This window comes from Heterocephalus glaber, unplaced genomic scaffold (assembly GCF_053883595.1).
Source record: "Heterocephalus glaber isolate CG9 unplaced genomic scaffold, H.glaber_assembly_v1.0 deba00001504, whole genome shotgun sequence".
NCBI lineage: Eukaryota > Metazoa > Chordata > Mammalia > Rodentia > Bathyergidae > Heterocephalus > Heterocephalus glaber.
In genome coordinates, this window is record NW_028258324.1 from 71,100,761 (window position 1) to 71,113,849 (window position 13,089).

At 44.1% G+C, this 13,089-nt stretch overlaps 1 protein-coding gene across 3 annotated transcripts in view; it reads left to right on the top strand.

Annotated features, from left to right (window-relative positions):
- The window catches only part of Klhl6 (kelch like family member 6), a 56,305-nt gene that overhangs the window by 21,711 nt on the left and 21,505 nt on the right, over positions 1 to 13,089 (top strand). For all 3 annotated transcript variants that reach the window (XM_021256387.2, XM_087186828.1, XM_004834921.3), the window contains exon 2: positions 5,530 to 5,695. In XM_021256387.2, coding sequence (XP_021112046.1) covers positions 5,534 to 5,695 — 162 coding nt within the window. In that variant the 5' untranslated portion in view covers positions 5,530 to 5,533. The remainder of the gene's footprint in view (positions 1 to 5,529; positions 5,696 to 13,089) is intronic.

Sequence of the window (13,089 nt, forward strand, 5' to 3'; positions counted from 1 at the left end):
ATATATTGGGTTAAGTAAAATATATTATTAAAATTGATTTTCACCTGTTTCTTTTTATTTTTGAAAAGTGTAGTGACTCAAAAATGTGAACTCCCATACACAGTTCTCATTAGATATATATTGGGCAGCACTGCCCTAGGGACAGAGGGAACTTGCCCAGCTCCTCCCAGGGAGATACCAGTCTGAGAAGAAGTTGTTGGTTGCTACAAGACAGGGTTCTTTGTAAAATCAGGAGGCAGCCAGATGAGACATACAAGACATCATTTTTAAAAGACACATGACTATGGCTCCATGCTGCTGGCCAAGTGGATTTATGGCCAAAGAAAGTAGCTTATAAATTGGTCACCTTCTCAGAGGACATCATTGCTCTGCTGGGATTTATAAAGTTCAAAGGCTCCCATATTCACATTCGTCTTTCCTTTCTTGTCATAGTCTTGTGAGGAGAAAGATGCCAAGAGGAGGAAGAGAGACAAAGAACGAGGAAAAGGGCAGGAGGATTATCACTGCTTAAAACATGGAGGACAGGGGAAGAGGGGAGAGGGAGGAGGCCAGAGGAAGACCTCATTGGCTAAAGCAAAAGGCTCCAGAAGTCAGCAAGTCAAGTGATCCTCTTTTTCTCTTGTGACTTTTGGGAAATTTGTTCCTGGGGAACCATAAGCAGCTACCCTTGTTTTACAGATTAAGAAAAGGGAGGGAGCAAAGAAATGGAAACGCGATTTCTGGAAATACACGGAAGATGTGGTGAGAAAGGTGGAGCAGGCCTTAGGGGTACATTCCTCTCTGGTTGGAATAGAAGCCAAGTTTTGGGCATCACATTCGATCACCAGGGTTCTTCCCTGGCACTTTCCTGTTTCACTGACTTGGTTGGAGGAGAACTGGCCTCTGGGCAATGTTTTTGTGTCTGCTGCTTAGAGATATGCTTTAAATTTTTATTTTTATTTATTTATTTTTTTGGGTACCAGGGATCAAACTCAAGACCTTGTGCTCTCCAGGCAGGTGGCGGAACCACTGGGCTAAATCCCGGGCCCCTTGTCTGTTGTTTAGAAAGTCCATTATCAGGACTGGGGATTTAGCTCAGTAGTTCCAGTCCCTGCCTTGAAAGTACAAGGACCTGAGTTCAATCCCTGGTACCAAAACAAAAAAGAAAGTCCATTAGCAGCTGGTTGGAGAGATTCCCTAGCAGCATGGCTACTGCCTTGATTAGTACATTTTCTGGGAAAAGGCTCTGGGATGAGCCTCCCAGTTCTATTTGGGTGCAGTTAATTCTTGCCTCCATTGGTACTAGTAAAATAAAGTGCTCAGGACCCAGACAACCTTTCCAGACTGCTTCTCCAGCCCCTCCCTTGTTTAAATGCCTGGGTCCCAGCTGGATCCAGACAGACGCTCCTTGCCTGAAGACGGGGCTGCTTACCCCTCTGATCACACTGCAGACTGGGAGTTGTGTCTGGGTGCTGCTGCCCAGCATTGTGAGAGAGTATTGGCCTGCAAATCTCTGGCCCAGGAAAAGATCAAAATTCAAAATGGCAAGAGCAGTTCCTGCTGAGTGTGTATCAATTTCCCACCCTTATAAGCTGAAAAACCTTAAGTTGAGCCATTGTAAGTAGGAGACTGTATGTACCTGCTAACTCCTCTACATGGCCGACTCTTGCACCCTTCTGCCTCCACTTGGGCTGTTTATTACCTAGAAATTCTATCTACAGTCTATACTGTCAGTATTTTCCTTCTCTACAAGCAGGCACTCCCGGCCTCCACAGCACTCTAGACGTTTTATGGCCCTTGCAGGCTGTTATTTTCTCTTTCTCTATATTTCTTTTTTGTGCCCTGAGGATTGAACCCATGGCTTCATGCATACTAGGCAAGCACTCTGCAACTGAGCTACCTCTCTAGCTCCTTTTAGACTTATCTGTGCATATATATCCCTGTTGGATCATGAACTCCTAGGGGTTGGAGTAGATAGAGATTGCCCATATCAGTCAGCTTGGGCCACTATAACAAAATATCGTAGACCAAGTGACTTAAGCAATAGAAATTTGTTTTCTCATAGTGTTGGAGTCTGGAAATCTGATTTTGAGCATGGTTTTGTTTTTGGCAAGGTCTCTTTTCCTGGCTTGCAAACTGTTCCTTTTTACTGTCCACCTTCTTACAGATGGGTCTCCACATGACCTTTTCTTGGTTTATAAACTGGGAGAGATGGGCTGAGGATTTAGCTCAGTGGTTTCACCGCCTGCTGCGCAAGTGCAAGGACCCAAGTTCAATCCCCGGTACCAAAAAAAAAAAACTGGGAGAGAGAGAGACAGGCAGACACACACACACACACACACACACACACACACACACACACACACACACACACACACACACACACACACACAGAGGCTCTTCCTCTTCTTAGAAGGACACCAGTCCTATCAGTTTAGGACCTCACCGTTAAGGCCCCATTTAACCTTAATTACTTCCTAAAAGCCTTACCTCCAAATGCAGTCAGAGTGGGAGTTAGGGCTTCAACATACACATTTTGGGAGAACACCTTAGTCCATGGCATTCTGCTTTTGACCCCTCAAAGTCATGTCCTTCTCATATGCAAAATATATTCGCTGCATCCCAACAGCTCCAAAATTCAGCATCCCCTCAAAAGTCCAAAGTCCCATCTAAGTCAGACTTGGGTAAGACTGGAAGTACAATTCATCCAAAAGTAAAATCCCTTTCCAACTGTGACCCTGTGAAATCTGACAAGTTATGTGCTTCCAAATACACTTGTGGGACAGGATAGACATTCTCACTGCAAAAGGGAGAAATAGGAAAGAAGGAAGAAGTCTTGGTTCCCACGAAAGCCCAAACCCACTAAGGTAAATCCCATTCAATTTTAAGGTGTGAGAATCACCCTCATTGGTTTCATGCTCTGCCTTCCAGGCCCAGTGAGATAGCAGCATCACCGTAGGGCTGTGGTCAGGACTCTTGTCCCAAGGCTTTGATCAGGGGCTCTCTGACTTGTAGAACTGAGGCTGTGGCCCCGATGATCTCTAAATTGCCCTCCTGGGCATTTTTTCCTCCTCTTGAGCAACAGAACTGTTCACTGTTGAGTACCTCTGTCATCCCATCCTGCACTGTCAAATCCACGTCTGCCAGGCTTCCTTCATTTGCCCTGTCTCTGCCCTGTCAGCTTCAACTGGCTATGTCCCTGCTCATGCTATCCAATGACAAATCACACACCCCCTTGGCGTTCTCTTCAGAGGATGCATTCCCATTTTTTGCAATACGGGTGGGCCAATAATTTTCCAGGTCTTTGATTTCTAGTTTCTTTTTGCTTAAAAATTCCGTTTTCTATTGCTCTCTCCTTTGCTTTTCACTGTAAGCAGTTGGGAGAAACTAAGCCACTCCCTCCCACTTGGCTCAGTTGTGTCCTCAGCCAAATATCTAATTGCATCTCTCGAAAGTTCTATCCTCCACAGAACAGTAGAACACAGTTCAGTTGAGTTTTTTGACACTTGTTAACAAGGATCACCATTTTTCCAGTTTCTAATAACATGCTCTTCATTTCTATCTGAGACCTTCCTAAAATGACCTTCAGTGCCCATATTCCTACCAATATTCTGCCCACAGCCTCTAGGTTTTTTTCTGGCATTCGTCTCAAAACTCCTCCAGCTGCTACCCATTACCCAGTCCCAAATTAGCTTTTACATTTTCAGTTGTTTGCTGCAGCAGCATCTCACTTCTCAGAGCAGACTCTATTACAGTTAGTTTGGTTATCATAACAAAAGCACATGGACGGGGTAGATTAACCAACAGAAATGTCCTGTCTCACAGTTCTACAGGCCAGAAGTATGAGATCAGGGTGATAGCAAAGCTGGGTTCTGGGGAGGGCTCACTTCCTGGTTGCCATGGCCACATGGCAGAGAGAGAGAGAGAGAGAGAGAGAGAGAGAGATAATTCTGATCTCTTTTCTTCTTCTTATAAGGACATCAGTGCGGTCAGATTCAGCCTCAGCCTCAGGATCTCAGCTAACCTTTAATTACCTCCATCTACAAATGCAGCCTTAGAACTTCAGTGTATGACTGATGGCGGGATGGGGCAGTCCAGAGCACTGCTTAATATTTCTAACCCTATCCCAGTATCCTCCAGAGTGGTGCTCTGTAATGCAGGGGGAATTGAAAAAAATTGAATCCTCAGGCTTCCGAAGAGTTGTTTTATTAGCTGTGCATTCCTGTGGGATTTCTGGGGTCTCACACCCACTGGGAGAGAGAGTGAGCAGGTTTTTGTAGGAATAGGACTGAAGGAATTGCCTCAGCTGTAGCTGTTAAAGACTAGCCTCATGGGGTAGGAATGTTATAAGGCTGGTATTAATCCAAGAGAAATTCCACCTATTTTTTATGCTAAGAATGATAATCATTCTTTTGAGCATTTGGATTTGTATATGTGTGTGATATATGAGATGAGGATTGTGAATGTCACTGCGGAGGGGGCATTTCTAGCCTCATGCGGAGATTATCTTCATGTTCTCATTTAGGTTTTTCTACCTCCCTTTTCAATTTATGGAACCAAGCCATGTTTTTGGTGCCTTTTAAGTCTCTAGAATTCCAGAAATCTTTCCAGAACCATGGTAAGGTTTAAATACATTTTTAAAATAAATAAAATTGTTCATACATTCTCCGAGAAGAACTTACAGTTCAAATCTCAAAGTCAAAGAAACAGAATGAATTCATATATGAGCCTGGCATGGGGTGAAAAAAGAATCTCTTTGTCTCTACTTATCTATTAGTTATTGAGCTAATCTTTACAATAGCGCTTAAAAAGAGCTATTAAAGTCATTGTTACACATGGGAAGACTGAAGTTCATGGAGATCAAGTGCCATGTTCAGTCTTTGAGTTGGTGAGGCTGGTGTCAGATTCTGGTCCTTCTGATGCAAAAACCAGCATCCTTTGCAAACTGTCCCCCTGCTTCTCCGATAGAGGCCAGTCCTGGGGAGGAAGCAAGAAAGGCTTAAACAAGAGAAGCAGCAGAACAAGACCTTGGAGGCTCTGCCCTGGGGTGGGGAATTCAGGGCTTACAGCTGCAGCTGGGAATCGAGCCTAGGGGAGGAGTGGTAGGTTTAGGAGCCACTTGTGCTGCTGGGACGAATCTGGGTTCCAGGTGAGCGGCTGGGCTGTGGGCCAGGCTCCAGGCCGGAGAGGAGTAAGAAGACCTGGGAGCTGAGTCAGAAACCCTGTTTGGTGCCGGATGTTGAGGAAGGTCAGACAAGGCTTAGGATTCCCAGGGCGCCTCAGCAGGATGCTCAGTACTTGGAGCCCATAAGGGAGATCTGGGCCTGGCCTGGGCACCACAGTTGGCATGGGCAGAGGAGACAGTGCAGTTCAGTAAGCACTGACTGAATGTCTGGTGTGCAATGAGTGCTAAGGAGATAAAGCAGTCAGCCAAGGTCCCCACTAGGGGCCCCCCACATTTCCAAGAGGGCGGAGAGTCTAGAAGCGGGTCACTGGTAGTCTGGAACTAAGGGTCCCAGTAGGACTCACACTCACACATCTCTCTTCCAGGGCTATGTTCTGCAATGACCTAAAGGAAAAGTACGAGAAGAAGATCGTTATTAAAGGGGTTGATGCTGAGACCATGCATACCCTCCTGGACTACACATACACCAGCAAGGCGCTGATCACCAAGCAGAATGTGCAGCGCGTCCTGGAAGCTGCCAACCTCTTTCAGGTGCATGAATGGGCAGGCCTGGAGCTGGAAAGCAGGAGCACCCCAGAGACCTGCCTGGACTGGCTCGCAGGCCCAAGCACATGATGCAGACGCAGCTTTAGCTGGGCCTGCACGTACTTGCAAGTTGGAAGGTGCTCACTGCAAATTTTCCTAGAGGTGGTGAGATGGAGCACTGACTCCTCCTTCAGATGAAGCCACGGGAGGTCGCTGCCTAGAGTCTACTCTCGGTCCCCGACTCTGGCACAGTTACTGCAACCTACAGCAGCCAACTGGAGCCCAGGGCTGCAACAAGCGCTTCATAAGCAAAAGCCTCTGGTTCTTAACATAGCTAAGGAGGTGATTATGGGTCGGGAAGGGAAAGCCGGTCAGAGAATAATGAGTTAGGCTGTGATTCTAACTCTGGGCTTTCCGAGTCTAGGGTCTACATGCGTGCCACTCAGTTTCTCAGGCACAGCATCTAAATTCTGGGCCACTGTGGTCTGCACTTTGTGGTGACTGAGAGAAGAGCATGAGAAGTAAGGGGTATGATAGAAGATGAAATAGGAGACCCTCAGAAATTTTATTTTCATATAACACTTATTTCTTCTATTCAATAACGTTTGCTTCAGTCTGGTTATAAAAATGATATTGGCTTCATAAAAATAATCAGAGCCATAGCTGCTGTCAGTTGCATCCATGATTATAAGAAGGCTCCCCTCCACGTTACTATCTTTGCCTAGGTCTGAATATTCCCCTGGGTTCAGGTGGTGACCATCTCATCCCCTGGATGTTTTCAGTGTGATGTCTGAATGTGACTTCCTTAGTTTCTGGAGTCCCTGCATCTAGAACCTCTCTGACATGGTTTCTTCAGAGAATAAATCTTCTTTCCCAGTGGCAATGGAGTAGGAATCATGACACTGCAAGAGATGGGGGCTGCAGAGAGACAGGAGACGACAGCTTCTTGGGTAAAATCCCTGTTTCCTGTCCACTCAGCCCTGCTTTCCTTGTTCCTGGAGGCTTCAGTTTGCTGCTCTTTTGGGTTCTGAGGGACAAACTTCTTCCTCTTCAGGCACTTGGTCTAACCTTCCTCTTTGCACTTGCAAGTCTTTGTGTCTGTGGTTTGGGGTTATGGTGCCTCCTGGTTTTATTTAGAGTGGCACTTATTTTTCTGTTTTTCATTCCCTTTTCGGTTTTGGCTGATTTTTCAAGAGAGGTATAAAAACTTTCTTAGATAGTAAAGATTGTAATCTTTTGTAATATATTTAAAGATATTTTTCCCTGATCCTATGACTCATAATTTTTAATTATAGCCTTTTGTCATGTACAAAATTAGTCATCTATTAATCATTCTCTTTTGGTGTGCATTTTAGAAAGGCCTTCCATTGCTTATTTGTATAGTTATTCATGTATAGTTTCATTTAGCCTTATTTTATTTGCAGCTTTGATATTTAAGTCTTCAGTAGGTCTAGAATTATTTTGTCACAAAGTACTTCCTCCTCCTCCTTCCATCTCCTCGACACGATGTGCTTCAGTACAGCTTGGTTTTAATGACAGGTGGGAGACAACAGACAGGGTAGAAATAGGGCAAGATCTGTTTATGGCTGATTTCCCTTTTCTGATAATCCCACATCTCAAAATTTTCCAAATCTCTTTCAGTTTCTAGGAAAAAAAAAAAAAAGAAAAAAAAAGAAGAGTAAGTTTCTCTCTGAAACTATTTTGCTTCAGTTTTCCTGTTAGTGTTTTGGGTTTTTTTCCTGTTAGTGTTAATGCTTATGAAAATAAGAGCAATGTGCTGTGGGCTTCTGGATACCTATTTGCCCTACTTTCCTCATGGTCTCTAAACGACTTGCTGTGAAGTCTCAGGCATAGAAAAATGGGACATTTTCCATACTTGACGGTACCATCAAGGACAGAAGTTTGTAAGTTGTTGAAACCACTTTGTGGTTTTAAAAACTTATTCTTTAGAATAGGTAAAACACATCCCTATTCCTAATTCAGAAATACAAAAGGGAAGGCAATGACATTTTGCCATTGTCACTATAAACTGTTTTTATCACCGTAGCTTTGTAATGTAACTTGAAATCCAGGATTATGATACCTCCTGTTTCACTCTTATTGCCCTGAATTGCTTTGTCTATTCTAGGTCTCTTCTGGACTTTAGGATTATTTTCTCTAGTTCTATGAGGAATGCTTTTGGTATTTTGATTGGGATTGCATTAAATTTATATATTAATTTTGAAAGTATGGCCATTTTAACTATATTGTTTCTGGCTATTCGGGAACATGGGCTATCTTTCCACTCTAATGTTCTCTTTGACCTGTTTTTCAGAGTATTATAGTTTTTCTCTAGAACATTGGTGGCAAACCTATGGCACGTGTGCTGCAGGGGACTGTTTGTGATTTTCTTAGTTGATAGATTTTTAAATTACTGCTTTAATTTCATTGCCTGTTATTGGATTATTCAGGGTTTTTATATCTTCTTGGTTCAGTTTGGTATTTCATATATATCTAGTAGCCTATTCTCCAATTATTGGCTTACAGGTTTTTGAAGTAGTTGCTAATCTAGATTTCAGCAGTATTCATTGGGATTTTGCCTTTTTCATTTACAATTGCATTTATATGAATCTTTTTCTTTCCAGAAAGGGATAATTTGTGGATCAACCAGTCCTGACTGTCTCTGCTGGGACTGGGTAACTTTCTGATCTGCTGGCCACTTCACAGAGTTACAGCCCTTGGGTAAGGGCTCACTGAACTGACTGGCTGTGGCGTGACATGGAAGAGTTTCTATAAGGAGGAAACTTTGGGGTAGCAGGTACTGACTGCTCTGCCCACTTGAGGAACTTTGCAGTAAACTGGCTGTAATTTACTGGTCAATTATGGGGAGAAGCAGATTTTTTAGGTAGGTTTTGGAAAGGTAAAGGGAGGGAAGCATCTTGAAGGAAAGGCCTGAGAGACCTGTTCTCACATGAGAGGCAGGACTGGCCAAGCTGCCGTCCTTCTGACCCACACCTTCTGGAGAACTCTGGACACTTGTGGCCACTTTTATTTCCCATTTCTCAGTATTTGAGCTCGACTGCTTTTTAAAAAGTTTTTAGATACATTTTAAATTTGGCAGAGTTCACACATGTTAAGCTTGATGATTTACAACATGTAACCCACCACACACACTGAAATTCAGAACATTCCTGGCGTCTCAGAACTCTCCCTGTCCCCTCCCTAGGGAAACTACTGTAGTAGCATCTGTCACCATGGGTCAGCTTTGCCTGTGTTTGAATTTCACATTGTTCTGAGGTTTAACTAGTATAGGGCAATCTAAATCTTGGCCTAGAAACTTAGGTGCAGAGTGTGATTTAACCTATTGTTTTTCTATCGTTGAACTTAATCTCTGTTCTGATCTTCTGATTCTACCAGGGATGGAAATCACACTCAACTTAATGACACCACACTTTGGGAAAGCTCAATCAATTCAGGACGAGGGTCCGCCTACAGTTCCCGGGCTGGCATTTATACAGTGCCAAGGCGTCAGGGCAAGAGGTCCCTGGCCCAGGCTTACTGTGGTCCCCTGCATTCCTGGTCCATGTCAGTGTCTGCTGGTACATTTGTGTTCCCCTTGGCCTCTCTCCAGTCTTCCACTCCCTCCCAGAGACATCAGCTGACGTCCCCACCTCCATCTATTTCCGGTCATCGTTCTTCCAGGTCACTCTGCACTCTGTTCATTTTGCAAGGCCTCTTTCAAGTCTGTCAGTCCTCTCAGCTACATCTTCACCCCTTCAGGGGCACACAACCCATTTCCCTTGCCCCCCTCTGTCAGTCTGGAATGATAGGGAACATGTAGCCACAGCCACAGGCCCCTCTGTCTAGAAACAACATCTGCAGCTGCTGACCTGGACTGCTGCTCTTCTCATCTCAACTTGGCAAGCGTCCTCTTGTTCTCAGATCCACAGTCTGAAAGAGATTTTTAGCACCGCCTTCTCTGGAGTTTTGGCGTGGGGTGGGAGGCCACCTCAGGAGCTCATCCTGGTTTCTCACTCTGTTAGAGTCCATCTTTTTCCTCTCTCTCTTCCTGGCCTGGGAATTGTTATCTCCTCCAGTGTGGGAAAAGCTGACTCTCACATGATCATCTACTTCTCTGCCAGTTTTTTTTTAGCATAAATTTTATGCCTAGACTTTTTAGGATTCTGGCTTTTGAAGCTCAAAGGGCAGAGTTCTTGCCAGTAATTGGTGTTTCTTTCAAAACCATTTTTCTAGTGTAAGTTCAGAATAGTTGTGTAGCAACACAAAAGCCAAGAATTGTCTCCTTGTGTCTGCCCTGTCTCCCTTCCCTGAGCAAAGCCATGCTCAGGTGCTGCCAGTGGATTGGGGAATATAAGAGGTGGACTGTAGAGTTTAAGGTGTAATGAAAATTTATGTTGCTACAAGATTATGGCTGCTTCTCAACTACCACACATTACTAAGTATCTGCTGAGAGTGAGGTAGTTTGTGAGAAGTTATCAAGGGGAAGAAAGATCAAAAGTTATAACTGCAGATCACATTTATGCTACATCTTCCCATGGGACTGGGAGAGGAGAGGTCGGAAGATTCAGGTCAGTGGTAACTTAGGTTTTAATTAGGAAACGCCTTGTAAACACCAGTAGAGACTTCACAGGCAAAGAGCTTTACATTTAGTATCTATTGTTTGTGGGGAGGGGATGTAGTGGCAAAAATTTTGTAATGAATTAGAAATACCTTGAAATAAATTTGAATTTTATTAATCTCATCAACTCATCCTTCACACACATGGATTTATTGGACCTGAAGGTAAGAATAGCAACGTCTTTACAGACCCTGGGCCATAACCCCAAGGCCTCTTAGCCTCGATGGTTGATAGAATTGCTGATCTGGACCAAAGTAGGACTTTACTTCTTATGGAGTGGATTTGTAGGAACCTCAAGGGACATGTGGGATTACATAGTGAAGTCCCCAAAGACCCTAGATTTTGGAGACTATAACAGGGAGGAGGGGAGGAGAGGAGGCGCCACAGCGATGTGGAGCAGGTGGTACAGCATCTATTTTTGGTAACATGTATTAAGTATACACATTAATAGGCCCAGTATGCTTTTTCCATATAGGCATATAGTGTGCTGATCGAAGCTAACTTCCCTTTCCCATGACTCCCTGCTTCACAATCTCTACTAATCACTATTCTACTTTCAGGTCTCCACATGTGAAGGAAAACATGCTGTACCTGTCTTTCTGTATCTGGGTCATTTCACTGAACATATCTCCTACCTCCATCCATTTTGCTGCAAATGACGAATTTCATTCCTCTTTATGGCTGAATAATACTCCATTGCATATCTATTCCACATTTTCCTTATCCATTCATCTGTCCATGTACACCTAGGTTGATTCTATATCCTGGCTATTGTAACAGTTCTGTGATAAACATGTGTGTGCAAGTAGCTCACTGGCATCCTGAATCCATTTCCTTTGCATATGCACCCAGAAGTGGGATAGTTGGTTTTATTTTTAGGTTTTGTTTTTTTTGAGGAAGAGCAAAAATAGACAGATGGAATTATACCAAACTAAGAAGCTTCTGCACAGCAAAGGAAACAAGGTTTGACAGGAGGTTAATGCCTAGAACGTACAAGGAACTCAAGAAACTTAACAAAAACCAAATAATCCAATTGAAAAGTGGGCAAATGATCTGAATAGAGACTTCACAAAAGGAGAAATCCCACTGGGCTCCATAAGGCAAACAGCTCTCATGGGAATCTGCAGCTGCGTCTCGGTGGCTTCTTTGATTGTGTTTTTGGTCTGCTGTTCAGTCAGGTGCTGGCTGAAATCTTTTTCTCACGTGTCGCCCTAACAGGAAGTTGGTTATCTATTGTCATTATCTGTCACCTCTCAGCACTAACAAACAAGTTCGTGTTTCACTGGAGCAGGATGAGACAGAAAGTGTCCAATAATCTCGCATGTGGAGAAGAAGAAAAAAAAGGATTGAAAAAACCCTAATTTCTTGTTCCCATAATTGCCCTGTACATCAGTAGATTCTAAGCCCTTGGTCTGAGTCATGGGATCCTGTTCTACCCTTCTCATTCGCAAAGTATTGAAGCACAATTTGGGGAATTTAGGCAACTTGGAGCCCCCGCCCACCTTTGAGCTCCCAAAGCCTCTTCAGACCCCCCAGTGGCTCAGTGCTGCGAGTTACAAAGGCAGTGTGAGCCCCCGTGAGGACAGTGTGCAAAGCAGGGCCTTGAGGGTCCCCTCTGTCACCTTGGGCAACCTCCTTAATCCTGAATTCTCCATTTCTTCCTCTATGTGAGTTGTAATACTAACACCTTTCTTTTTTTTTTTTGGTACCGGGGATTGAACTCAGGTCCTTGTGCTTGCAAGGCAAGTGTCAGAACCACTGAGCTAAATCCCCAGGCCCACCTTTCTTTTTTGAGTTGTTAAAATTTATTAGTCAAAAAAAATAAAATGTACTTGTCAGATGAAATAATGGATGGAAAAGAGATCTCAATCCTAACTAGGTATCTGATAAATATTTCCTTCCTCTATCTCTCCTTCCCTCCTTTCTGTTCTTTTGTCAGGCTTTGTGTCTGATGTCACTGGAAATAAAAACACAAGTGTGACCTAGAACCTGCCTCTGAGATGCTCATCTCTGCTGACCATAGCACAAGGCAGAAATATCACAGCTGCTTCAGGAAAGGGCCAAGCGAGCTGCCCAGTGGGCACTAGCAGGGGAGGAATTGATCCCATGTTGGGGGCTTGGAGAGCAATCAAGCAGGAAGTAAGTGGCTTTGAGGGGAAAAAAAACTTCATGGATAGAAAGGATTTCTCTACTTTTCCATCCCTCTGTTTCCATTTCCCTTCTTTTTTTCTTACACAATTATTGGCACAGAATTTCAAAGTCCAGAGATGGGGACATTTCCAAACCCAGTCTGACCAGGATTCAATTCTCTCTCTCTCTCTCTCTCTCTGCTTTGTTCCTACAGGAATGGATACCAGGAAGTGACTCAGTGTATCCTGCAAGCTCAATTCTCAGAAAAATGCCCTGGTGTGCAAACAAAGGTTTGGACACGCTTGAGGCTCACAGACTCTGGAGCCCATTTGTGGGTCCCAGATTGAACAACTGTGGCGAAGAAAACAGCCCTATGTAGATGCAGTGATGGGCATGATATTTGCTCTTTCTCCTGTCTTGGGTAGACTTTAAGGGGACTTTGTGGTTGAAAATGGGATGAACTATCCCTAGTCATTCCTTAAACAGTTGGCTCTGGCATCAAGTTTGTTGGGGTGACAGGTGTAGGACTTAACAGCTGGCGATGAGAGAGAAGGGTTGCACACCTAGGAGTTGGCGTGAGCATAGAAAGGTCCAACAGGGAGTGTTTGGAGAAGGAGGGGAGATGGAGCTGCTTGTGGCTGGGGCTCCGTAA